General features: G+C 49.0%; 1 protein-coding gene across 7 annotated transcripts in view; it reads right to left on the bottom strand.

Annotated features, from left to right (window-relative positions):
• Positions 1-3,229: 3,229 nt before the first annotated feature.
• The window catches only part of LOC113460784 (zinc finger protein Eos), a 52,169-nt gene continuing 28,267 nt past the window's right edge, over positions 3,230-27,131 (bottom strand). For 2 of the 7 annotated variants that reach the window (XM_074530691.1, XM_074530697.1), the window contains 7 exons: positions 24,961-25,059; positions 22,151-22,381; positions 18,656-18,823; positions 16,621-16,752; positions 11,069-11,194; positions 5,916-7,403; positions 3,230-5,824 (listed from right to left, as the gene is read on the bottom strand). In XM_074530691.1, the coding sequence (XP_074386792.1) occupies positions 6,700-7,403; positions 11,069-11,194; positions 16,621-16,752; positions 18,656-18,823; positions 22,151-22,381; positions 24,961-25,059 (1,460 nt within the window). In that variant the 3' untranslated portion in view covers positions 3,230-5,824; positions 5,916-6,699. The remainder of the gene's footprint in view (positions 5,825-5,915; positions 7,404-11,068; positions 11,195-16,620; positions 16,753-18,655; positions 18,824-22,150; positions 22,382-24,960; positions 25,060-27,131) is intronic. The other 5 variants (XM_074530694.1, XM_074530695.1, XM_074530692.1 and 2 more) reach the window with 5 other exon arrangements.

Here is a 27,131-nt window from a genome sequence, read left to right as displayed (position 1 = left end):
TTGGGGTTCAAAGCCCCAGTTTGGGGTTCAAATCCCAGTTTGGGGTTTTGAGCCCCAATTTCAAGTTCCAAACTCGTTTAGGGTTCTGAACCCCAGTTTGGGATTCCAAACCCCATTTTGGGGTTCCAAACCCCAGTTCGGGATTCAGAGCCCAGTTTGGGGTTTCTTAGCCCAAGTTTGGGATTCCAAACCCCACTTTAGGATTCCAAACCCCATTTTGGGGTTCCAAACCTGTTTTGGGATTCCAAACCTGTTTGGGGTTCAAAGCCCCATTTTGGGGTTCCAAGCCCCAGTTTGGGATTCCAAACTCCATTTTGGGGTTCCAAACCCCACTTTAGGATTCCAAGCCCCAGTTTGGGGTTCAAATCCCAGTTTGGGGTTTTGAGCCCCAATTTCAGGTTCCAAACCCGTTTAGGGTTCTGAACCCCAGTTTGGGATTCCAAACCCATTTAGAGTTCAAAGCCCTATTTTGGGGTTCAAAGCCCCATTTTGGGGTTCCAAACCCGTTTAGGGTTCAAAGCCCCATTTTGGGATTCCAAACCCCACTTTAGGATTCCAACCCCCATTTTGGGGTTCCAAACCCCATTTTGGGCTTCCAAGCCCCATTTTGGGATTCCAAACCCCAGTTTGGGATTCAGAGCCCTATTTTGGGATTCCAAGCCCCATTTTGGGATTCCAAGCCCCACTTTCGGGTTCAAAGCCCCATTTTAGGGTTCAAACCCCATTTTGGGCTTCCAAGCCCAGTTTGGGGTTCCGAGTCCCATTTTGGGATTCCAAACCCATTTAGGGTTCCAATCCCCATTTTGGGGTTCCAATCCCATTTTGGGGTCCCGAGCCCCGCCTGGGTCGGTTCCGGCGCTGGGTTGGTTCCGGGTACCCCAGAAGGGGCTCAGGGACCCCCCGGGCGCGGTGGGGGAGGGGGAGGGGCAGCGGGCGCTGCTGAGGTGCTGGGGTGTCCCTGGGGACAGCTTTGGTTTGGCCCCCCCAAACTGCAGGGGGGGCTCTGCAGGGGGACCCCCAAATGGGGGAGGGGGCACTGGGGCAGGGGGACCCCGGAGCTGAGGGGAAATGGGGCTGGGGGACCCCGAAAATGGGGGAGTGGGGACCCCCAGAGTGGGGGAATGGGGACCCCAAAATGGGGGAATCGGGGACCCCCAGAGTGGGGGAATGAGGACCCCGGAGCTGAGGGGAAATGGGGCTGGGGGACCCCAAAAATGGGGGTGTGGGGAGCCCCAGAGTGGGGGAGTGGGGACCCCCAAAATGGGGGTGTGGGGAGCCCCAGAGTGGGGGAATGGGGAGCCCCAAAAGGAGGGGAGAGGGGACCCCCAAAATGGGAGAGTGGGGGTCTGAGAGCTGAGGGGAAATGGGGGTGAGGGACCCCCAAAATGGGGGGAGAATGGGGACCCCCAAATGGAGGAGTGGGGAGCCCCAAGTGGGGGAGATGAGACCCCCAAAATGGGGGAGTGGGGTGGGGGGAACCCCAGAGCTGAGAGGAAATGGGGCTGGGGTCTCCATGGGTGGGGATCCCCATCTCTGAGGGTTTGGGGTCCCTAGGGCTGGGATTGGGGGTTCCCCTGTTCTGAGGGTTTGGGGTCTCCATGATCTGGGTTTTGGGGGTCCCCATGGGCTGGGTTTGGGGTCCCCATGGGTGGGGGTCCCTCACCTCTGAAGGGTTGGGGTCCCCATGAGCTGGGTTTGGGGTCCCCCAGCTCTGAGGGGTTTGGGGTCCCCATGGGCTGGATTTGGGGGCTCCCCATGAGCTGGGTTTGGGGGTCCCCATGTGTGGGGGTCCCCCAGCTCTGAGGGTTTGGGGGTCCCCCAGCTCTGAGGGTTTGGGGTCCCCATGGGCTCGGTTTGGGGGCTCCCCATGAGCTGGGTTTGGGGGTCTCGATGGGCTGGGTTTGGGGGTCCCCATGAGCTGGGATTGGGATCCCCATGAGCTGAGTTTGGGGGTCCCCATGAGCTGGGTTTGGGGTCCCCACGGGTGGGGGTCCCTCAGCTCTGAGGGATTTGGGGTCCCCATGGCTGGGGGTCCCCATGGGCTGGATTTGGGGGCTCCCCATGAGCTGGGTTTGGGGGTCCCCATGTGTGGGGGTCCCCCAGCTCTGAGGGTTTGGGGGTCCCCCAGTTCTGAGGGTTTGGGGTCCCCATGAGCTGGATTTGGGGGTCCCCATGATCTGAGTTTGGGGTCCCCATGAGCTGAGTTTGGGGTCCCCATGAGCTGGGTTTGGGGTCCCCCAAGCCGCTCCCCCTTTCTCAAACCCCATTTTTGGGGGATCCCCAAATCTGGGGGGGTCCCACCCTGGCTGTGCCCAGGCCCCTCACCCGTCATTTTTGGGGACCCCCAGTGGGGTCAGGACTGGGGGGGCTCCGGGGAGATTTTGGGGGGATTTTGGGGGGAATTTGGGAAGATTTCAGGAAGATTTGAGGAGGATTTTGAGGAAGATTTTGGGAAGATTTGAGGAGGATTTTGGGGGGGATTTTGAGGAGGATTTTGGGGGGATTTTTGGGAAGATTTGAGGAGGATTTTGGGGAGATTTTGGGGGGGATTTGAGGAAGATTTGAGGAGGATATTGGGGGGATTTTGGGGGGGATTTGAGGAAGATTTTGGGAAGATTTGAGGAAGATTTGAGGAGGATTTTGGGGAAGATTTGGGGAAGATTTGAGGAGATTTGAGGAGGATTTTGGGGGGACTTTGAGGAAGATTTGAGGAGGATTTTGGGGATGATTTTGGGGAGATTTGAGGAAGATTTGAGGAGGATTTTGGGGGGGATTTTGGGGGGATTTAAGGAAGATTTGAGGAGGATTTTGGGGATGATTTTTGGGAGGATTTTGGGAAGATTTGAGGAGGATTTTGGGGGAGCTCCGGGGGGATTTTGGGGGGATTTGAGGAAGATTTTGGGAAGATTTGAGGAAGATTTGAGGAGGATTTTGGGGGAGCTCCGGGGGGATTTTGGGAAGGATTTTGGGGAAGATTTTGGGGAGCTCCGGGGGGATTTTGGGGATGATTTTGGGGAAAATCTGAGGAAGATTTTGGGGGTCCCCACGTCCCATTCCGGGGTTCCCCTGTTAAAGCTGAGGACGGGGCAGCCCCCCAAGGTTGGGGGGCTCAGGCTGGGTTTTGGGGGGTCCCCAAGGGGGGTTTAGCACCGAATTTTGAGGTTCCTTTAGCCCAGGCTTGAGGCCAGGCAGGAGCAGGGCAAAGGGGGGAACAGTCTCCAAAATTCTATTTTTCTATATTTTTTTTTGGGGGGTAAAAAACCCCCAAAATTATCACAATTATCAAAAGAGCAAAACTCAAAAGCTTAATAAATAACGAGGGAAAAAAAAACAAAGCACAAAAAAGTCTTTTCCTATTCAATATTTAAATAAGTTTGTTTATAAAAAGGAGAATTAAGGGCTCCCCCTGGGCGGGGTCAGTTGGGTTTTTGGGGTGAGTTTCTGTTTTTTTGGGGTTTTTTTGTTGTGGTTTTTAAATAATTTTTGTTTTGGTTTTTTTTTTTTTTTTTATATAGCCAAAGTCAGTGCAAAGGAGTAGAAAAGAAAAAATAAAAATAATAAAAACAACACAACCCAACAGTTCCATGCCCTAAGGATGGGAGAGGGGAAAATTTTTTTGAGGAAAAAAAATGGGAATTTGAGGTTTATGGGGGATTTTTGCAACCTCACATTTTGTGCTCGTGGTGCATGATGTGGGAGGGGAAAATTGAGGGAAAAAAGGGGAAAAAAATGGGAATTTGAGGCAGGGAAATTTTTTTCCAATCTCACATTTTGTTCAGGATTTTGGAGGGGAAAATTGGGGAAAAAAATGGGAATTTGAGGCAGGGAAAATTTTTTCCAAGCTCACATTTTGCTCAGGATTTTGGAGGGGAAAATTGGGAAAAAAAGGGAATTTGAGGCAGGGAAAATTTTTTCCAAGCTCACATTTTGCTCAGGATTTTGGAGGGGAAAATTGGGGAAAAAAATGGGAATTTGAGGCAGGGAAAATTTTTTCCAAGCTCACATTTTGCTCAGGATTTTGGAGGGGAAAAAAATGGGAATTTGAGGCAGGGAAAATTTTTTCCAAGCTCACATTTTGCTCAGGATTTTGGAGGGGAAAATTGGGGGAAAAAATGGGAATTTGAGGCAGGGAAAATTTTTTCCAACTTCACATTTTGCTCAGGATTTTGGAGGGGAAAATTGGGAAAAAAAATGGGAATTTGAGGCAGGGAAAATTTTTTCCAACCTCACATTTTGCTCAGGATTTTGGAGGGGAAAATTGGGAAAAAAAATGGGAATTTGAGGCAGGGAAAATTTTTTCCAACCTCACATTTTGTTCAGGATTTTGGAGGGGAAAATTGGGGAAAAAAATGGGAATTTGAGGCAGGGAAAATTTTTTCCAAGCTCACATTTTGCTCAGGATTTTGGAGGGGAAAATTGGGGAAAAAAAATGGGAATTTGAGGCAGGGAAAATTTTTTCCAAGCTCACGTTTTGCTCAGGATTTTGGAGGGGAAAATTGGGGAAAAAAAATGGGAATTTGAGGCAGGGAAAATTTTTTCCAAGCTCACATTTTGCTCAGGATTTTGGAGGGGAAAATTGGGGAAAAAAATGGGAATTTGAGGCAGGGAAAATTTTTTCCAAGCTCACATTTTGCTCGGGATTTTGGAGGGGAAAATTGGGGAAAAAAATGGGAATTTGAGGCAGGGAAAATTTTTTCCAAGCTCACATTTTGCTCAGGATTTTGGAGGGGAAAATTGGGGGGAAAAATGGGAATTTGAGGCAGGGAAAATTTTTTCCAAGCTCACATTTTGCTCAGGATTTTGGAGGGGAAAATTGGGGGAAAAAATGGGAATTTGAGGCAGGGAAAATTTTTTCCAAGCTCACATTTTGCTCAGGATTTTGGAGGGGAAAATTGGGGGGAAAAATGGGAATTTGAGGTTTGGGGAGGGATTTTTCCAACCTCACATTTTGTGCTCGGTGTGCACAATATAGAAGGGGAAATTTGAGGGGAAATGGGAGGAAAAAATCAGGGAAAAAAGAGGAAATTGAGGTGGGGAAGTTTTGCAACCTCACATTTTGTGTTTGGGAGGGGAAAATTGGGATGAAATTGGGAAATTTGAGGTAGGAAAGGGATTTTTTCCCACCTCACATTTTGCATTTTTGGAGGGGAAAATTGGGATGAAATCAGGAAATTTGAGGTAGGAAAGGGAATTTTTCCCACCTCACATTTTGTGTATCCTGAGCACAATTTCAGAGGTGAAAACTGGGGTGAAATCAGGAAATTGGAGGATTTTCCCAGGTCACATTTTGCATTTTTGGAGGGGAAAATTGGGATGAAATCAGGAAATTGGAGGCAGGAAGGGGGGGATTTTACCCCCTCACATTTTGTGTTTCCTGATCACAATTTCGGAGGGGAAAATTGGGGTGAAATCAGGAAATTGGAGGCAGGAAGGGGGGGATTTTACCCCCTCACATTTTGCATTTCCTGAGCACAATTTCAGAGGTGAAAATCGGGGTAAAATCGGGGTAAAATCAGGAAATTTGAGGCAGGAAAAGGAGGAGTTTTCCCACCTCACATCTCGTGTACCCGAGCACAATTTCAGAGGTGAAAATCGGGGATAAATCATGAAATCCGAGGCAGAAAGGGGGCGCTTTTCCCACCTCACACCTTGTGTATCCCGAGCACAATTTCAGAGGTGAAAATCGGGGTAAAATCGGGAAATCCGAGGCAGGAAAAGGGGGAGTTTTCCCACCTCACATCTCGTGTACCCGAGCACAATTTCAGAGGTGAAAATCGGGGTAAAATCAGGAAATTTGAGGCAGGAAAAGGGGGAGTTTTCCCACCTCACATTTTGCATTTCCCGAGCACAATTTCAGAGGTGAAAATCGCGGTAAAATCAGGAAACCCAAGGTAGGAAGGGGGCGCTTTTCCCACCTCACACCTTGCGTATCCCGAGCACAATCTCGGAGGGTAAAATCAGGAAATTTGAGGCAGGAAAAGGAGGAGTTTTCCCACCTCACATCTCGTGTACCCGAGCACAATTTCAGAGGGTAAAATCGGGCTGAAATTGGGGTAAAATCGGGAAATCCGAGGCAGCAAAAGGGGGAGTTTTCCCACCTCACATCTCGTGTACCCGAGCACAATTTCAGAGGTGAAAATCGGGGTAAAATCGGGGTAAAATCAGGAAATTTGAGGCAGCAAGGGGGGGATTTTACCCCCTCACATTTTGCATTTCCCGAGCACAATTTCAGAGGTCAAAATCGGGGTAAAATCGCAGTAAAATCGGGGTAAAATCGGGAAATCCGAGGCAGCAAGGGGGGCGCTTTTCCCACCTCACATCTCGTGTACCCGAGCACAATTTCAGAGGTGAAAATCGGGGTAAAATCGGGCTGAAATCAGGAAATTTGAGGCAGCAAGGGGGCGCTTTTCCCACCTCACATCTTGTGTATCCCGAGCACAATCTCGGAGGGTAAAATCAGGAAATATGAGGCAGGAAAAGGGGGAGTTTTCCCACCTCACATCTCGTGTATCCCGAGCACAATTTCAGAGGTGAAAATCGCGGTAAAATCGGGGTGAAATCGGGGTAAAATCAGGAAATTTGAGGCAGCAAGGGGGCGCTTTTCCCACCTCACATCTCGTGTACCCCGAGCACAATTTCAGAGGTGAAAATCGGGGTAAAATCATGAAATCCGAGGCAGCAAGGGGGAGTTTCCCCACCTCATATCTTGTGCTCGCCGCGCACGATGTGCGAGGAGAACTCGTAGCGGTCCTGGCTGCGGTAGCCGCAGATGTTGCACTCGAAAGGGTCCCTGAAGCCGTGGCAGCCCATGTGGATGGTGAACATGACGTGGTCCAGGAAGAGCACCCGGCAGTGCTCGCAGCAGAAGGCTCGCAGCTGCTCGCCCTCCTCGTTGAGCACCCTCAGGGACTCCTTGGGGTAACACCGAGCTGCTCCATCCGCCTCCTCCTTGGGCTCCTCCTTGGCATAGGCGGGGCTGTGGCGGCTGCTGCCGCCTCCCGCCCGCTCCTCCTGGATGCTCTCGGTGTCCGTGGAGTCCTGGCAGCCGTTGGAGGGTGAAGCGCCGCTATCGGCGGCACCACCGCTGGAGCGGCTGCGGAAAATCACCGGGATGCCCTCGGCGCCGTCCTCGGAGGAATCGCGGCCCCGCGGCAGCTCGAGGCGGGCGGGCAGCGCCTGGATCTGCGTGTACACGGAGCTGATGACCGGCGTGACCTCGGTGATGCAGTTGGTGGCCAAGCGGAGCGGGCGCAGGGGGTCGCCGGCGCCCAGCAGGGACAGAGGGCCGGCGTAGGGCGGCTCCAGGGCGTGGCCGCGGGACGGAACCACCTCCACGTCCTTGTCGAAGCCGGGGCTCACATCGAAGGGCAGCTCCGAGAGCGCGAAACGCATCTGCTTCTCACCTGCGGGGAGAGGGGAGCCCGGGCTCAGAGACAGCGACAGGGGGGACCCCAAAGTCAGAGAGAGGGGCTGGGGACACCCCGGAATCAGAGAGAGGTTGAGGGGGGACCCCAAAGTCAGAGAGAGGGAGAGGGGGACCCCAAAGTCAGAGAGAGGTTGAGGGGACATCCTAAAGTCAGAGAGAGGGGTTGAGGTGGAATAGAGACACCCCAAAGTCAGAGACAGGGAGAGGGGGACCCCAAAGTCAGAGAAAGGGGTTGGGGTGGAACAGAGACACCCCAAAGTCCGAGAGAGGGAGAGGGGGACCCCGGAGTGAGAGAGAGGTTGAGGGGGGACCCCAAAGTCAGAGAGAGGGGCTGGAGTGGAATAGAGACACCCCAAAGTCCGAGAGAGGGGTTCGGGTGGAACAGAGACACCCCAAAGTCAGAGAGAGAGAGAAGGCACCCCAAAGTCAGAGGGAGGGAGTGGGGGCACCCCAAAGTCAGAGAGAGGGAAAGGGGGCACCTCGAAATCAAAGGGAGGGAGTGGGGACACCCCACAATCAGAGGGAGTTGCTGGGGACATCCTAAAGTCAGTGAGAGGGGTTGGGGACACCCTCAGGGCACCCCAAAATCACCAAGAGGGGTTGGGGACACCCCAAAGTCAGAGACAGGGAGAGGGAGCACCCCAAATTCACAGGGAGAGGTTGGGGACACCCCAAAGTCACTGAAAGGGGTTGGGGACACACTCAGGGCACCCTAAAGTCAGAAAGAGGGATTGGGGACACCCTCAGGGCACCCCAAAATCAAAGAGAGGAGTTTGGGTGAGATGAGAGCACCCCAAAGTCACTGAAAGGGGTTGGGGACACCCTCAGGGTACCCCAAAATCACCAAGAGGGGTTGGGGACACCCTCAGGACACCCCAAAATCAGAGAGAGGGGTTGGGGACACCCTCAGGACACCCCAAAATCAGAGAGAGGATTGGGGACACACTCAGGACACCCCAAAATCAAAGAGAGGGATTTGGGACACCCTCAGGACACCCCAAAATCAAAGAGAGGGGTTGGGGTGAGATGGGGGCACCCCAAAGTCACTGAAAGGGGTTGGTGACACACTCAGGACACCCCAAAATCAGAGAGAGGGGTTGGGATGAGATGAACACACTTCAGGGCACCCCAAAATCCCAAAATGTGAGGTTTTTTGTGTTTATCTGTGCCAGTTATTTATCAATTTGAGGAGTTTTTTTGTTAATTCAAGGCCCATTTTGAGGCCTTTGCCTGTGGGGATTCCCTTTCCTGGCCTACATCACCCATGGGGGAATTTTCCCAATTTTTCAGCCTTTACCCCCAAATTTCTGGGGCTTAGAGCATTTCCTCTGGGTTTTTTGTTAATTTGAGGGTTTTCTTGTTTAATTTTGCTGACATTTTTTAATTTAAAGAAGTTTTCTTCAGTGTGAGGGGAAATTTCTGTAATTAAAGCTTTTCTCTAAAAATGAGTTGCTTTTCTTTTGATTTGAACTAGTATTTTTCCATTTGAGCCTGTTTTTTTGTTAATTTAAGGAGTTTTTTGTTAATTTGTAGGTATTTCTTAATTTAAATTTTTTTTAATAGTGTGAGGGAAAATGTCTTTAATTAAAGGGTTTTAAAAATTGAATTGCTTTTCTCTTAATTTGAATTTATATTTTTCAATTTGAACAGTTTTTTTTGTTAAATTGAGGCCTTTGTGTGGGATTTAAGGCGGGTTTTGAAATGTGAGGGGAAATTTTTTAAATTAATTTTTTTTTGTTTTTTTTTTTTTAAGTGATGCTTTTCTTTTAATTTGTACTTATCTTTCAATTTAACCCCCTTTTTTTTTGTTAATTTGAGACCCATTTTGAGGCTTTTGTGTGGGGATTCCGCTCTCCCCTCACACCCGGCCATCCCTGAGGCCGCCCCTCACTTCCCGCCGAGAGAATTTTTCCATTTTCCCATCATTTCCATCCTTTTCTTATCCACAAATTTTTGCGGCTTGGAGCCTTGCTTTTCCTTTAATTGGAATTTATATTTTTCAATTTGAGCCGGTTTTATCTTAATTTGAAGGTTTTTTGTGGGGATTCCCTTTCCCGCGCCGCTCCCGCCGCCCCTCACACCCGGCCATCCCTGAGGCCGCCCCTCACCTCCCGCCGAGGGAATTTTTCCATTTTCCCATCATTTCCATCCTTTTCTTATCCACAAATTTTTGCGGCTTGGAGCCTTGCTTTTCCTTTAATTGGAATTTATATTTTTCAATTTGAGCCGGTTTTATCTTAATTTGAAGTTTTTTTGTGGAGATTCCCTTTCCCGCGCCGCTCCCCCCCTCACACCCGGCCATCCCTGAGGCTGCCCCTCACCTCCCGCCGAGGGAATTTTTCCATTTTCCCATCATTTCCATCCTTTTCTTATCCACAAATTTTTGCGGCTTGGAGCCTTGCTTCTCCTTTAATTTGAATTTATATTTTTCAATTTGAGACGGTTTTATCTTAATTTGAAGTTTTTTTGTGGGGATTTCCCTTCCCGCGCCGCTCCCCCCGCCCCTCACACCCGGCCATCCCTGAGGCCGCCCCTCACTTCCCGCCGAGAGAATTTTTCCATCTTTTCCTTACCCACAAGGAAAAGATGGAAATTATGGAAAAATTCTGCGGCTTGGAGCATTTCCTCTGGGTTTTTGTTGATTTAAGGTTTTTTTTTTTTTTTTTTTTTGGTTGATTTGCTGGAATTTTTTAATGCAGGGTTTTTTTAAAATGTGAGGGGAATTTTTTTAGATTTTTTTTTTAAGAGATGCTTGTCTTTTGATTTGAATTTATCTTTCAATTTGAGCCGGTTTTTGTCTTAATTTGCGACCCATTTTGAGGCTTTTGTGTGGGGATTCCCCTTCCCGCGCCGCTCCCCCCCCTCACACCCCGCCATTCCTGAGGCCGCCCCTCACTTCCCGCCGAGGGAATTTTTCCATTTTTCCATCATTTCCATCCTTTCCTTACCCACAAATTTCTGCAGTTCGGAGCATTTCCTCTGAGTTTTTCTTGATTTGAGGGCTTTTTTTTTTTTTGTTAATTTACGGGTATTTTTTCCATGTAAGCGTTGTTTGTTTTTTTTTTTTATGTGAGGGAAAAATTCTAATTTTTTTTAAATGACTTGGTTTTCCTTTAATTTGACTTTCTATTTTTCAATTCGAACCGTTTTTTGTTAATTTGAGGCTTTTGTGTGGGGATTCCCCTTCCCGCGCCGCTCCCCCCCCCCTCCCCTCACACCCCGCCATTCCTGAGGCCGCCCCTCACTTCCCGCGAGGGAATTTTTTCCATTTTTCCATCATTTCCATCTTTTCCTTACCCACAAATTTCTGCAGTTTGGAGCATTCCCTCTGAGTTTTTCTTGATTTGAGGGCTTTTTTTTTTTTTTTGTTAATTTACGGATATTTTTTCCATGTAAGCGTTGTTTGGTTTTTTTATGTGAGGGAAAAATTCTAATTTTTTTTAAATGACTTGGTTTTCCTTCAATTTGACTTTCTATTTTTCAATTCGAACCGTTTTTTGTTAATTTGAGGCTTTTGTGTGGGGATTCCCCTTCCCGCGCCGCTCCCCCCCCCCCCTCACACCCCGCCATTCCTGAGGCCGCCCCTCACTTCCCGCCGAGGGAATTTTTTCCATTTTTCCATCATTTCCATCCTTTCCTTACCCACAAATTTCTGCGGCGTGGATCGTTTCCTCTTGGTGAAGCTCCCTGCCAACCGCTCGATAAAGGTGGGGCGCTCAGGGTGCAGCAACGCCTCGGGCACCATGTCCAGCTCCCGGATTTCCTCTCCTGCAGAACGCAAACAAAGAGGGGGAAAAAAAAAAAAAAAAATAAAAATTCCGGGATGAGCGGGGCGGGAGCTGCGGGCTGGGAGGGCCCCTGGGAGCGGCTGCCGGAGCCGGGCTTACCCCGTGCTTGTCCCCGCGGCTCCCGGATCCCTCCTGCTTCCAGCGGGGCCCGCTCCTGCCGCCGTGAGGGGGGGAGAGGAGGCGGCTTCAGGCCCGCGATTGTTCCGCCGGCCCCGCCATGGCCCCCGGGGAAAAGCGGCTGAGATGGGGCCTGAGCTGGGGGATTCGGGCCGGGGGTAGGCACTGAGGTTAAAAATTCAGCTGGGGAGTGGACACTGAGTGTAAAAATCCGGGTGGGAATGGCCCCGGAGCTGGGGGATTCCGGTTGGGGATGGTCAGTGATGCCGGAAATCCTGCTCTGAAATGGCCCCTGAACCGGGGATTCCGATCGGGAATGGCCCTGATCTTAAAAATCTTGGTCTGGAGTGGTCCCTAATCCTAAAAATCCTTGTCTGGAATTGTCTCTGATCCTAAAAATCCTGCTCTGAAATGGTCCCTGATCGTGAAAATCCCTGTCTGGAATGGTCCCAGGTCCTAAAAATCCTGGTCTGAAATGGATCCTGTGCCTGGGAATTCCAGTCAGGAATGGGTCGTGATCTTAAAAATCCTGGTCTGGAATTATCTCTGATCCTAAAAATCCTGCTCTGAAATGGTCCCTGATCATAAAAATCCCTGTCTGGAATGGTTCCTGATCTTAAAAATTCTGGTCTGGAATGGCCCCTGATCCTGGGAATCTCAACAGGGAATATTCCCAAAAATCCTGCTCTAAAATGGGCTGCGATCATGGGAACCCCAAATTGGGATATTCCCAAAAATCCCACTCTGAAATTGCTCCATATCCTGGGAATCCCAATAGGGAATATTCCCAAAAATCCCACTCAGAAATTGCTCCATATCCTGGGAATCCCAATGGGGAATATTCCCAAAAATCCCGCTCTGAAATGGGATGCGATCATAGGAATCCCAAATTGGGATATTCCCAAAAATCCCACTCTGAAATGGGCTGCAATCATGGGAATCCCAAATTGGGATATTCCCAAAAATCCTGCTCTGAAATTGCCCCTGATCCTGGGAATCCCAATAGGGAATATTCCCAAAAATCCTGCTCTGAAATGGACTGGAATCATGGGAATCCCAATAGGGAATATTCCCAAAAATCCTGCTCTGAAATGGCTCCATATCCTGGGAATCCCAATGGGGAATATTCCCAAAAATCCTGCTCTGAAATTGCTCCATATCCTGGGAATCCCAATAGGGAATATTCCCAAAAATCCTGCTCTGAAATGGACTGGAATCATGGGAATTTCAAATTGGGATATTCCCAAAAATCCTGCTCTGAAATGGCCCCATATCCTGTGAATCCCAATAGGGAATATTCCCAAAAATCCTGCTCTGAAACTGCTCCATATCCTGGGAATCCCAAATTGGGATATTCCCAAAAATCCTGCTCTGAAATGGCCCCTGATCCTGGGAATCCCAATAGGGAATATTCCCAAAAATCCCACTCTGAAATGGGATGCAATAATGGGAATCTCAAATTGGGATATTCCCAAAAATCCTGCTCTGAAATTGCTCCATATCCTGGGAATCCCAATGGGGAATATTCCCAAAAATCCTGCTCTGAAATGGGATGCGATCATGGGAATCTCAAATTGGGATATTCACAAAAATCCTGCTCTGAAATTGCCCCATATCCTGGGAATCCCAATAGGGAATATTCCCAAAAATCCTGCTCTGAAATTGCCCCATATCCTGGGAATCCCAATGGGGAATATTCCCAAAAATCCTACTCTGAAATTGCTCCATATCCTGGGAATCCCAATAGGGAATATTCCCAAAAATCCTGTTCTGAAATTGCTCCATATCCTGGGAATCCCAATAGGGAATATTCCCAAAAATCCCACTCTGAAATGGGATGCAATCATGGGAATCTCAAATTGGGATATTCCCAAAAATCCTGCTCTGAAATTGCTCCATATCCTGGGAATCCCAATGGGGAATATTCCCAAAAATCCCACTCTGAAATGGACTGGAATCATGGGAATCTCAAATTGGGATATTCCCAAAAATCCCGCTCTGAAATTGCTCCATATCCAGGGAATCCCAATAGGGAATATTCCCAAAAATCCTGCTCTGAAATGGACTGGAATCATGGGAATTTCAAACTGGAATATTCCCAAAAATCCTGCTCTGAAATTGCTCCATATCCTGGGAATCCCAATAGGGAATATTCCCAAAAATCCTGCTCTGAAATGGGCTGCAATCATGGGAACCCCAACAAGGAATATTCCCAAAAATCCTGCTCTGAAATGGCCCCTGATCCTGGGAATCCCAATAGGGAATATTCCCAAAAATCCTGCTCTGAAATTGCTCCATATCCTGGGAATCTCAACAGGGAATATTCCCAAAAATCCTGCTCTGAAATTGCTCCATATCCTGGGAACCCCAATAGGGAATATTCCCAAAAATCCCACTCTGAAATGGACTGGAATCATGGGAATCCCAAATTGGGATATTCCCAAAAATCCTGCTCTGAAATGGCCCCTGATCCTGGGAATCCCAATGGGGAATATTCCCAAAAATCCTGCTCTGAAATGGGCTGCAATCATGGGAATCCCAAATTGGGATATTCCCAAAAATCCTGCTCTGAAATGGACTGGAATAATGGGAATCCCAAATTGGGATATTCCCAAAAATCCTGCTCTGAAATTGCTCCATATCCTGGGAATCCCAATAGGGAATATTCCCAAAAATCCTGCTCTGAAATGGACTGCAATCATGGGAACCCCAACAAGGAATATTCCCAAAAATCCTGCTCTGAAATGGCCCCTGATCCTGGGAATCCCAATAGGGAATATTCCCAAAAATCCTGCTCTGAAATGGGATGCAATCATGGGAATCTCAAATTGGGATATTCCCAAAAATCCTGCTCTGAAATTGCCCCATATCCTGGGAATCCCAAATTGGGATATTCCCAAAAATCCTGCTCTGAAATTGCTCCATATCCTGGGAATCCCAAATTGGGATATTCCCAAAAATCCTGCTCTGAAATTGCTCCATATCCTGGGAATCCCAAATTGGGATATTCCCAAAAATCCCACTCTGAAATGGACTGGAATAATGGGAATCCCAAATTGGGATATTCCCAAAAATCCTGCTCTGAAATTGCCCCTGATCCTGGGAATCCCAATAGGGAATATTCCCAAAAATCCCGCTCTGAAATGGGATGCGATCATGGGAACCCCAATTTGGGATATTCCCAAAAATCCTGCTCTGAAACTGCTCCATATCCTGGGAATCCCAATAGGGAATATTCCCAAAAATCCTGCTCTGAAATTGCCCCATATCCTGGGAATCCCAATGGGGAATATTCCCAAAAATCCTGGTCTGAAATGGTCCCTGATCCTGGGAATCCCAATAGGGAATATTCCCAAAAATCCTGCTCTGAAATTGCCCCATATCCTGGGAATCCCAAATAGGGAATATTCCCAAAAATCCTGCTCAGAAATTGCTCCATATCCTGGGAATCCCAATAGGGAATATTCCCAAAAATCCTGCTCTGAAATGGCCCCATATCCTGGGAATCCCAATGGGGAATATTCCCAAAAATCCTGCTCTGAAATGGGCTGCGATCATGGGAATCTCAAATTGGGATATTCCCAAAAATCCTGCTCTGAAATTGCCCCATATCCTGGGAATCCCAATAGGGAATATTCCCAAAAATCCTGCTCTGAAATGGACTGGAATCATGGGAACCCCAAATTGGGATATTCCCAAAAATCCCATTCGGAAATGGGCCCTGATCCTGGGAATCCCAATAGGGAATATTCCCAAAAATCCTGCTCTGAAATGGACTGGAATCATGGGAATCAAAAATTGGGATATTCCCAAAAATCCTGCTCTGAAATTGCTCCATATCCTGGGAATCCCAATGGGGAATATTCCCAAAAATCCCATTCGGAAATGGGATGCAATCATGGGAATCTCAAATTGGGATATTCCCAAAAATCCTGCTCTGAAATTGCCCCATATCCTGGGAATCCCAAATTGGGATATTCCCAAAAATCCTGCTCTGAAATGGACTGGAATAATGGGAATCCCAAATTGGGATATTCCCAAAAATCCTGCTCTGAAATTGCCCCATATCCTGGGAATCCCAATAGGGAATATTCCCAAAAATCCTGCTCTGAAATGGACTGGAATCATGGGAATTTCAAATTGGGATATTCCCAAAAATCCTGTTCTGAAATTGCTCCATATCCTGGGAATCCCAATGGGGAATATTCCCAAAAATCCTGCTCTGAAATGGGATGTGATCATAGGAACCCCAATTTGGGATATTCCCAAAAATCCCACTCTGAAATGGGCCCTGATCCTAAATATCCCAGAGGTTCCAGGAGCCCAGGAATGCCCCAATTTTGGCTTTTTCCAGGAAAATTCTGGGAATGGGGATTTGGGATCTGCTGTGGGGGCATGGACTCAGCACTGGGAGCACAATCCCAACACTTCCCAAACATTTCCATGGATTTGGAATCACATTCCCAACCCTTTTCCATGGATTTGGGATCACAATTCCTCAGTTCCAAACCTTTTCCACGGATCTGGGATTTTCCCAGGATTTCTTCAGGATTTTCCCAGGATTTTTTTAGGATTTTCCTGGGATTTTCCTGAGATTTCTTCAGGATTTTCCCAGGATTTCTTCAGGATTTTTTGTTGATTTCCCTGGGATTTTTTCCAGGATTTCCTTGGGATTTTTCCAGGATTTCCTCAGGATTTTTCCATGATTTTTCCAGCATTTCCAGACCCACCTGTCTGTGCAGGGTTTTCCATTGGAGGTTCCTTTATCCGTGGATTTGGGATCCCAATGTCCCATTCCCACCCCATTTCCTGTCCCTGGGGATTCAGGATCCGGGATTTTCATGGGATTTCTTTGGGATTTCTTCAGGATTTTCCTGGGATTTCTTCGGGATTTTCCCAGGATTTTCCTTGGATTTTTCTGTGATTTTTTCCATTATTTCTCCGGGATTTTCCTTGGATTTTTCCATTATTTCTCTGTGATTTTTCTGTGATTTTTCCCTGAGATTTTGTGCGATTTCCATGGGATTTTTCCAGGATATTTTTGGTATTTTTCTCGGGATTTCTCCGGGATTTTCCTGGAATTTTTCCAGGAATTTCCCCTGGGATTTTTCTGTGAATTTTCCCTGAGATTTTGTGGGATTTCCATGGGATTTTTCCAGGATTTTCTTGGTATTTCTCCAGGATTTTCCTGGAATTTTTCTGTGATTTTCCCAGGATTTTCCCAGGACTTTTCCCTGGGATTTTTTCAGGAAATTTCCAGTATTTTTTCAGGATTTTTGGCAGACCCACCTGTCTGTGCAGGGCTCTCCCTCTGCAGGAAGCCGTGGCAGCGCTCCCTGTGCTCCTCCAGGCTGCTCTGCTGTTTGTAGCTGCGGCCACACGAGCTGCACTTGTAGGGTTTGCCCACCGTGGGGGAGGAAACTGGGAACGACAGGACATGGGCTCAGGATTTGGGATTTGGGATCTGGAAATCAGGATTTGGGATACAGAAATCAGGATTTGGGATATTTCCTGGTATGAGCTGCACTTGTAGGGTTTGCCCACCGTGGGGGAGGAAACTGGGAACGACAGGACATGGGGTCAGGATTTGGGATTTGGGAATCAGGATTTGGGATTTGGGATTTGGAAATCAGGACTTGGGATGTGAGGTTTGGATAGCAAATTTGGGATATGGAGAACTGCATTTCTTTAGGATTTTCCCTCCTATTTCCCACTGCTCTCCACTCTTTGAAAAACCCAAAATTTCTCCTTTAAACCCAACAAACCCCCCTGAACCAACATCGGGACCCCTTCCCACCAAAGCCTGACCAAAATCCCCCAACTCCCAACATTCCCAACATTCTCACCCCATCCCCAAAATTCCCAACATTCCAAACCCCATCCCCACCATCCCCACCCCATTCCCAGCATTTCCAACCCCATTCCCACCCCATCCCCACCATTCCCAACCCCATTCCTGAAATTCCCACCCCCATCCCCACCATTCCCACCACTCCCACCCCATTCCCAACACTCCCAACCCCATTCCCCCCATCCCCACTCCATCCCAACCCCATCCCCACCATTCCCACCATCCCCACCTCATTCCCAACATTCCCAACCCCATCCCCACCCCATTCCTGAAATTCCAGCCCCGTTCCCACCATTCCCTCCATCCCAACCCCATTCTCAACATTCCCAACCCCATCCCCACCTCATTCCCAATATCTCCAACCCCTTTCCCACCATTCCCACCCCACTCCCAACATTCCCACCATTCCCACCCCATCCCCACCATCCCAACCCCATTCCCACAATCCCACCCCATTCCCACCATTCCCCACCCAACTCCCAACATCCCAACCCCATTCCCACCACTCCCACTCCACTCCCAACCCCTTTCCCACCAACCCAACCCCATCCCCACCATCCCAACCATTCCCACCCCATCCCCACCCCATTCCTGAAATTCCAGCCCTGTTCCCACCATCCCCACCCCACTCCCATGACTCCCACCCCATCCCAACCCCATCCCCACCATCCCAACCCATCCCCACCCCATTCCCACCATCCCAACCCCATCCCCACCATCCCCACTATCCCCACCCCATCCCAACATCCCCATCGCATTCCCAACATACCCCATCCCCACCATCCCCACTCCATCCCACCCCCATTCCCACCACTCCCAACCCCATCCCCACCCCATTCCCACCATCCCCACCATCCCAACCCATCCCCACCATTCCCAGCATTCCCAACCCCATTCCCACTCCATCCCCACCATCCCCAATCCCATTCCCAACCCCATCCTCCCCATCCCAACCCCATCTCCACCACTCTCACCCCATTCCCACCCCACTCCCACCATCCCCACCTCATTCCCAATATCCCCAACCCCATCCCCACCATCCCCATCCCACTCCCAACCCCACTCCCACCATCCCCACCATCCCCAACCCCATCCCCACCCCATTCCTGAAATTCCAGTCCTGTTCCCACCATTCCCACCCCATTCTCAACATTCCCAATCCCATTCCCACCACTCCCAACCCCATTCCCACCATCCCACCCCATCCCAACCCCATTCCCACAATCCCACCCCATTCCCACCATTCCCCACCCAACTCCCACCATCCCAACCCCATTCCCACCACTCCTACTCCACTCCCAACCCCATCCCCACCACTCCCACCCCATTCCCAACATCCTCACCCCATCCCCACATTCCCACCCCACTACCATCCCCACCTCATTCCCAACATTCCCAACCCAATTCCCACCATCCCAACCCCACTCCCACCCCGTTCCCACTCCATCCCTGCGATTCCGCCCCCGTGCCCACCGGAGTGGGTGCGCAGGTGCCCGCTGAGGGCGTCGCGGCGCCGGCAGGCGTAGGAGCAGAAGGGGCACTTGAAGGGTTTCTCCCCCGAGTGCAGCTTGATGTGGCGCAGCAGGTTCCCCTTCTGCGTGAAGGAGGCGCCGCACTGCTGGCACTGGAAGGGTCGTTCTCCTGGAAATCCCAAAAAAATCCCAAATTTAATCCCAAATTTAACCATAAACCCGCACTGCTGGCACTGGAAGGGTCGTTCTCCTGAAAATCCCAAATAAAATCCCAAATTTAATCCCAAATTTAACCCCAAATCCACACTGCTGGCACTGGAAGGGTCGTTCTCCTGAAAAACCCCAAAAAAATCCAAATAAAAACCTCAAATTTAACCCCAAACCCGCACTGCTGGCACTGGAAGGGTCGTTCTCCTGAAAATCCCAAAATAAAAATCCCAAATTTAACCCCAAATCCACACTGCTGGCACTGGAAGGGTCGTTCTCCTGAAAAACCCCAAAAAAATCCCAAATAAAAACCCCAAATTTAACCATAAATCCAACCCGCTGGCACTGGAAGGGTCGTTCTCCTGAAAATCCCCAAAATTCCAAAATCCCAATGGGAACGGATCCCAAATGATCCCAATCCTAATCACAAACCCGCACTGTTGGCACTGGAAGGGTCGTTCTCCTGAAAAACCCAAAAAAACCCAAATAAAAACCCCAAATTTAACCATAAACCCACACTGCTGGCACTGGAAGGGTCGTTCTCCTGGAAATCCCAAAAAAACCCCAAATTTAATCCCAAATTTAACCATAAACCCGCACTGCTGGCACTGGAAGGGTCGTTCTCCTGGAAATCCCAAAAAAACCCCAAATTTAACCATAAACCCACCTGAAAATCCCAAATAAAAACCCCAAATGTAACCATAAACCCGCACTGCTGGCACTGGAAGGGTCGTTCTCCTGGAAATCCCAAATAAAATCCCAATAAAAATCCCAAATTTAACCATAAACCCGCACTGCTGGCACTGGAAGGGTCGTTCTCCTGAAAATCCCAAATAAAAACCCAATAAAAATCCCAAATTTAACCCCAAGGCACTGGAAGGGTCGTTCTCCTGGAAATCCCAAAAAAACCCCAATAAAAATCCCAAATTTAACCCCAAATCCACACTGCTGGCACTGGAAGGGTCGTTCTCCTGAAAATCCCAAAAAAACCCCAAATTTAACCATAAACCCGCCTGAAAATCCCAAATAAAAACCCCAAATAAAAATCCCCAATTTAACCATAAACCCGCACTGCTGGCACTGGAAGGGTCGTTCTCCTGAAAAACCCCAAAATAAACCCAATAAAAATCCGAAATTTAACCCCAAGGCACTGGAAGGGTCGTTCTCCTGGAAATCCCAAAATTCCCATTTTTCCCTTTTTTTTCCCCCATTTTTTCCCCGTTTTTTTCCCCCGTTCCCTCACCGGTGTGGCTGCGCTTGTGCACCATCAGCACGTTGGGCCCGATGTATCCCAGACCCCCATTCCCAGCCCCCAGAACTCCCATTTTTTTCCCCAAAATTCTCATTTTTTTCCAAATTTTTTCCAATTTTTTTCCAATTTTTTTCCGATTTTTTTCCAATTTTTTTTCCGATTTTTTTCCAATTTTTTCCCCATTTTTTCCCATTTCCTCACCGGTGTGGCTGCGCTTGTGCACCATCAGCACGTTGAGCCCGATGTAGCCCAAACCCCACACTCAGGAATCCCCAATCCCAGCTCCCAGAACTCCCATTTTTTCCCCGTTTTTTCCCCAAAATTCCCATTTTTTTCCCCATTTTCCCCGTTCCCTCACCGGTGTGGCTGCGCTTGTGCACCATGAGCACGTTGGGCCCGATGCAGCCCAAATCCCACCATTCCCAGCCCCCAGAACTCCCATTTTTTTCCCCAAAATTCCCATTATTTTCCAATTTTTCCCCCATTTTTTTCCATTTTTTCCCCCATTTTTCCCCCATTTTTTCCCCTGTTTTTTCCCATTTTCACTGGTTTTTGCCCCATTCCCTCACCGGTGTGGCTGCGCTTGTGCACCACCAGCACGTTGGGCCCGATGCCACCCAAACCCCATTCCCAACCCCCAGAACTCCCATTTTTTCCCCAAAATTCCCATTTTTTCCCCCCAAAATTCCCATTTTTTTCCCCAAAACTCCCGTTTTTTCCCCAAAATTCCCATTTTTTCCCCATTTCCCCCCATTTCCTCACCGGTGTGGCTGCGCTTGTGCACCATCAGCACGTTGGGCCTGATGCACACCATGCTGCACTCAGGAATTCCCATTCCCAGCCCCCAGAACTCCCATTTTTTCCCCGTTTTTTTCCCCAAAATTCCCATTTTTTCCACAAAATCCACTTTTTTTCCCCATTTCCCCCCGTTCCTCACCGGTGTGGCTGCACTTGTGCACCATCAGCACGTTGAGCCCGATGCAGCCCAAACCCCAATCCCATCTCCTATAATCCCATTTTTCCCCCGTTTTTTCCAATTTTTTTCCGATTTTTTCGCCATTTTTTCCCATTTTCTCACCGGTGTGGCTGCGTTTGTGCACCATCAGCACGTTGGGCCCGATGCACACCATGCTGCACTCAGGAATCCCAAACCCCAAATCCCCATTCTCAGCCCCCAGAACTCCCATTTTTTCCCTGTTTTTTCCCAAAATTCCCATTTTATTCCAATTTTTCCCCCATTTTCCCCCGTTTTCTCACCGGTGTGGCTGCGCTTGTGCACCATCAGCACGTTGGCCCCATTGCACACCATGCTGCACTCCAGAATCCCCATTCCCAGCCCCTAGAACTCCCATTTTTTTCCCCCAAATTCCCATTTTTTCCCCAAATTTCACATTTTTCCCCCCATTCTCTCACCGGTGTGGCTGCGCTTGTGCACCATCAGCACGTTGGGCCCAATCCCACACTCAGGAATCCCCATTCCCAGGTCCCAGAACTCCCATTTTTTCCCTGTTTTTTCCCATTTTTCCCCATTTTTTCCCCTGGTTTTTCTCATTTTCACTGGTTTTTCCCCCATTCCCTCACCGGTGTGGCTGCGCTTGTGCACCATCAGCACATTGGCCCCGATGCCGCCCAAACCCCAATCCCATCTCCTATAATCCCATTTTTCCCCCGTTTTTTCCAATTTTTTTCCGATTTTTTCGCCATTTTTTCCCATTTTCTCACCGGTGTGGCTGCGTTTGTGCACCATCAGCACGTTGGGCCCAATCCCACACTCAGAACTCCCATTTTTTCCCCAAAATTCCCATTTTTTCCCTGTTTTTTCCCCAAATTCCCATTTTTTCCCCAAAATTCCCATTTTTTCCCCAAAATTCCCATTTTTTTCCCCATTTCCTCACCGGTGTGGCTGCGCTTGTGCACCATCAGCACGTTGGGCCCGATGCACACCATGCTGCACTCAGGAATCCCCATTCCCAGACCCCATAAATTCCATTTTTTCCCCCAAATTCCCATTTTTTCCCCATTTTTCCCGTCCCTCACCGGTGTGGCTGCGCTTGTGCACCATCAGCACGTTGGGCCCGATGCACACCATCCCGCACACATCACATTTGAGTTTCCCGTTGGGCAGGCGGATCCCGCCCGGCTCCGGGAACGGCTCCGGGAAGGGCTCGGCCAGGGGGGAGCCCTCGCGCGCCCCCTCGCGGCCCTCGCGCGACAGCGGCCGGACCGGACCCTCCTCGTCCGAGGACAGCTCCACCTTGATGGAGGTGGCTGCGACACAGCGGGACAGGGTCAGGGGGGGGAAATGGGGAATAAACGGGGGATAAATGGGGGATAAATGGGGAAATGGGGAAATAAATGGGGGAATAAATGGGGGAATAAATGGGGGAATAAATGGGGGAATAATGGGGAAATAAATGGGGGAATAAATGGGGGAATAAATGGGGGATAAATGGGGGAATGGGGAAATAAATGGGGGAATAAATGGGGGAATGGGGTCAGGAGAGGGGGAATGGAGAAATGGGGAAATGGGGAAATAAATGGGGAAATGGGGAAATAAATGGGGGAATAAATGGGGAAATAAATGGGGAAATAAACGGGGGAATAAACGGGGGAATAAATGGGGAAATAAATGGGGAAATAAATGGGGGAATAAATGGGGGAATAAATGGGGGAATAAATGGGGGAATAAATGGGGAAATAAATGGGGAAATACATGGGGAAATAAACGGGGGAATAAATGGGGGAATAGGGTCAGGAGAGGGGAAAATGGGGTGGAATTCCCAGAAGAAATGGGGTCAGGAGAGGGGAAATGGGGTCAGGAGAGGGGAATGGGGTGGAATTCCTGGAGAAATGGGGTCAAGAGAGGGGAAAATGGGGATAAATGGGGTGGAATTCCCAGAAAATGGGGTCAGGAGAGGGGAAATTTGGGATAAATTGGGTGGAATTGCTGCAGAAATGGGGTCAGGAGAGGGGAAAATGAAGAAATGGGGTCAGGGGAGGGGGAAATGGGATAAGGAAAAAAACGGGATGAGAGGGAAAATTCCAGGGGTGGAGAGAGGGGAAAATGGGAAAAATGGAACCAAGAGAGGGATTTGGGAAAAGGAATCAGGAATGGGAAACGGGGAAGGGATTTGGGATCCGGGAAGGGATTTGGGAAGGGATTTGGGATTAGGGATGGGATTTGGGAAGGGATCAGGGATTTGGGATCAGGGCTGCGATTCCTCCCCTCAGCTTTTCCCCGGAATTCCATCCTGGATCCTCCCCTCCCCTCCTGACATTTTGGGGACATTTTGGGGATATTCAGGGAATATTTTGGGGACATTCTGGGCACATTTTGGGGACATTCTGGGAACATTTTGGGGACATTCAAGGAATATTCTGGGGACATTCTGGGAACATTTTGGGGATATTCAGGGAATATTTTGGGGATATTCTGGGAATATTTTGGGAATATTCAGGGAATATTTTGGGGAATATTTTGGGAATATTCAAGGAATATTCAGGGAACATTTTAGGAATATTTTGGGAATATTCTGGGAACATTTTGGGAACATTCTGGGGACATTTTGGGGAATATTTTGGGCACATTTTGGGCACATTTTGGGGAACATTTTGGGGAATATTTTGGGGACATTTTAGGGACATTTTGGGGACATTCAGGGAACATTTTGGGGAATATTTTGGGGAATACTTTGGGAATATTTTGGGGATATTCTGGGAACATTCAGGGCACATTCAGGGAATATTCAGGGAACATTTTGGGGAATATTTTAGGGACATTTTGGGAACATTCAGAGAATATTTTGGGGAATATTTTAGGAATATTTTGGGAATATTTTGGGAATATTCTGGGAACATTTTGGGGAATATTTTGGGGACATTTTGGGGACATTCAGGGAATATTTTGGGGACATTTTGGGAACATTTTGAGGACATTCAGGGCACATTTTGGGGAATACTTTGGGAATATTTTGGGCACATTTTGGGGACATTCAGGGAATATTTTGGGAATATTCTGGGGACATTCTGGGAATATATTGGGGACATTTTGGGGAATATTTTGGGGACATTCAGGGAATATTTGGGGAATATTTTGGGGATATTTTGGGGAATATTTTAGGAATATTTTGGGAAATATTTTGGGAATATTCAGGGAATATTTTGGGAACATTTTAGGGACATTTTGGGGACATTTTGGGGACATTCAGGGCACATTTTGGGGACATTCAAGGAATATTCTGGAGACGTTCTGGGAACATTTTGGGGATATTCAGGGAATATTCTGGGGACATTTTGGGAACATTTTGGGGATATTTTGGGGACATTCAGGGAATATTTTGGGGATATTTTGGGAACATTTTAGGGACATTTTGGGGACATTCAGGGCACATTTTGGGGATATTTTGGGGACATTCAGGGCACATTTTGGGGACATTCAGGGCACATTTTGGGCACATTCAGGGGATATTCAGGGAATATTTTGGGGACATTTTGGGAATATTCAGGGAACATTTTGGGGACATTCAGGGACTATTTTGGGGACATTCTGAGGACATTTTGGGAACATTTTGGGTAATATTTTGGGGACATTCAGGGAATATTTTGGGGATATTTTGGGAACATTCTGGGAATATTCTGGGGACATTTTGGGAACATTCTGGGAATATTCTGGGGACATTTTGGGGAATATTTTGGGAATATTTTGGGCACATTTTGGGAACATTCTGGGAATATTTTGGAGACATTTTGGGGATATTTTGGGAACATTTTGGGGAATATTTTGGGGATATTCAGGGCCCATTTTGGGCACATTTTGGGCCCATTTTGGGCCCATTTTGGTTCCTCACCGGGCGAGCGCGGGGACGAGCGGGGGCTGGGGGGGCTCCGCGCTGCCCCTCCCCCCCCGGCCGGGTGGAATTCCTGCTCCAGGGGCGAATCCCCGCGGGCTGGGAAAAACAGAACACAAAACACAGAAACCAATGGGATGGGGCCAAAATCCCCCTGGAATTGAGAATTTCCCCCCATTCCTGCTCCAGGGGCGAATCCCCGCGGGCTGGGAAAAACAGAACACAAAATCCAATGGGATGGGGCCAAAATCCCCCTGGAAATGGGAATTTCCCCCCATTCCTGATCCCAAAATCCCCCCTGGAATTGAGAATTTCCCCCCATTCCTCATCCCAAATCCCCGCGGGCTGGGAAAAACGGGAACACAAAACACAAAATCCAATGGGATGGGGCCAAAATCCCCCCTGGAAATGGGAATTTCCCCCCATTCCTGCTCCAGGGGCGAATCCCCGCGGCCTGGGAAAAACGGGAACACAAAAACCAATGGGATGGGGCCAAAATCCCCCCTGGAATTGAGAATTTCCCCCCATTCCTGCTCCAGGGGCGAATCCCCACGGGCTGGGAAAAACGGGAACACAAAAACACAAAATCCAATGGGATGGGGCCAAAATCCCCCCTGGAAATGGGAATTTCCCCCCATTCCTGATCCCAAAATCCCCCCTGGATTTGGGAATTTTCCCCCATTTCTGATCCCAAAATCCCCCCTGGAAATGGGAATTTCCCCCCATTCCTGATCCCAAAATCCCCCCTGGAATTGAGAATTTCCCCCCATTCCTCATCCCAAATCCCCGCGGCCTGCGGGGGAACGGGAACACAAAATCCAATGGATGGGGCCAAAATCACCCCTGGAAATGGGAATTTCCCCCCATTCCTCATCCCAAATCCCCGCGGCCTGGGAAAAACGGGAACACAAAAACACAGAAACCAACGGGATGGGGCCAAAATCCCCCTGGAATTGGGAATTTCCCCCCATTCCTGCTCCAGGGGCGAATCCCCGCGGGCTGGGAAAAACGGAACACAAAAACACAAAAACACAAAAACCAATGGGATGGGGCCAAAATCACCCCTGGAATTGGGAACTTCCCCCCAATCCTGATCCCAAAATCCCCCCAGGAATTGAGAATTTCCCCCCAATCCTGATCCCAAAATCCCCCCTGGAAATGGGAATTTCCCCCCATTCCTGCTCCAGGGGCGAATCCCCGCGGCCTGGGAAAAACGGAACACAAAAACACAAAAACACAAAATCCCAATGGGATGGGGCCAAAATCACCCCTGGAAATGGGAATTTCCCCCCATTCCTGATCCCAAAATCACCCCTGGAAATGGGAATTTCCCCCCATTCCTCATCCCAAATCCCCGCGGCCTGGGAAAAACGGGAACACAAAATCCAATGGGATGGGGCCAAAATCCCCCCTGGAATTGGGAATTCCCTCCTCCCATTCCTGATCCCAAAATCCCCGCGGCCTGCGGGAAACGGGAACACAAAAACACAAAAACACAGAAACCAATGGGATGGGGCCAAAATCACCCCTGGAAACGAGAATTTCCCCCCATTCCTGCTCCAGGGGCGAATCCCCGCGGGCTGGGGGGAACGGGAACACAAAAACACAGAAACCAATGGGATGGGGCCAAAATCCCCCTGGAATTGAGAATTTCCCCCCATTCCTGATCCCAAAATCCCCCCTGGATTTGGGAATTTCCCCCCATTCCTCATCCCAAATCCCCACGGCCTGGGAAAAACGGAACACAAAAACACAAAACCAATGGGATGGGGCCAAAATCCCCCCTGGAAATGAAAATTCCCTCCTCCCATTCCTCATCCCAAATCCCCGCGGCCTGCGGGAAACCGGAACACAAAACACAAAATCCAATGGGATGGGGCCAAAATCCCCCCTGGAAACGAGAATTTCCCCCCATTCCTGATCCCAAAATCCCCCCTGGAAATGGGAATTTCCCCCCATTCCTCATCCCAAATCCCCGCGGCCTGGGAAAAACGGGAACACAAAACACAAAACACAATGGGATGGGGCCAAAATCACCCCTGGAAATGGGAATTTCCCCCCATTCCTCATCCCAAAATCCCCCCTGGAATTGGGAATTCCCTCCTCCCATTCCTCATCCCAAAATCCCCAATCCCAAATCCCCCCACCCCAAATCCCCTCCTCCTTCCCCT

Source organism: Zonotrichia albicollis, chromosome 33 (genome assembly GCF_047830755.1).
Source record: "Zonotrichia albicollis isolate bZonAlb1 chromosome 33, bZonAlb1.hap1, whole genome shotgun sequence".
NCBI classification, from domain to species: Eukaryota; Metazoa; Chordata; class Aves; order Passeriformes; family Passerellidae; genus Zonotrichia; species Zonotrichia albicollis.
This window is presented reverse-complemented; position numbering and strand designations above follow the sequence as displayed.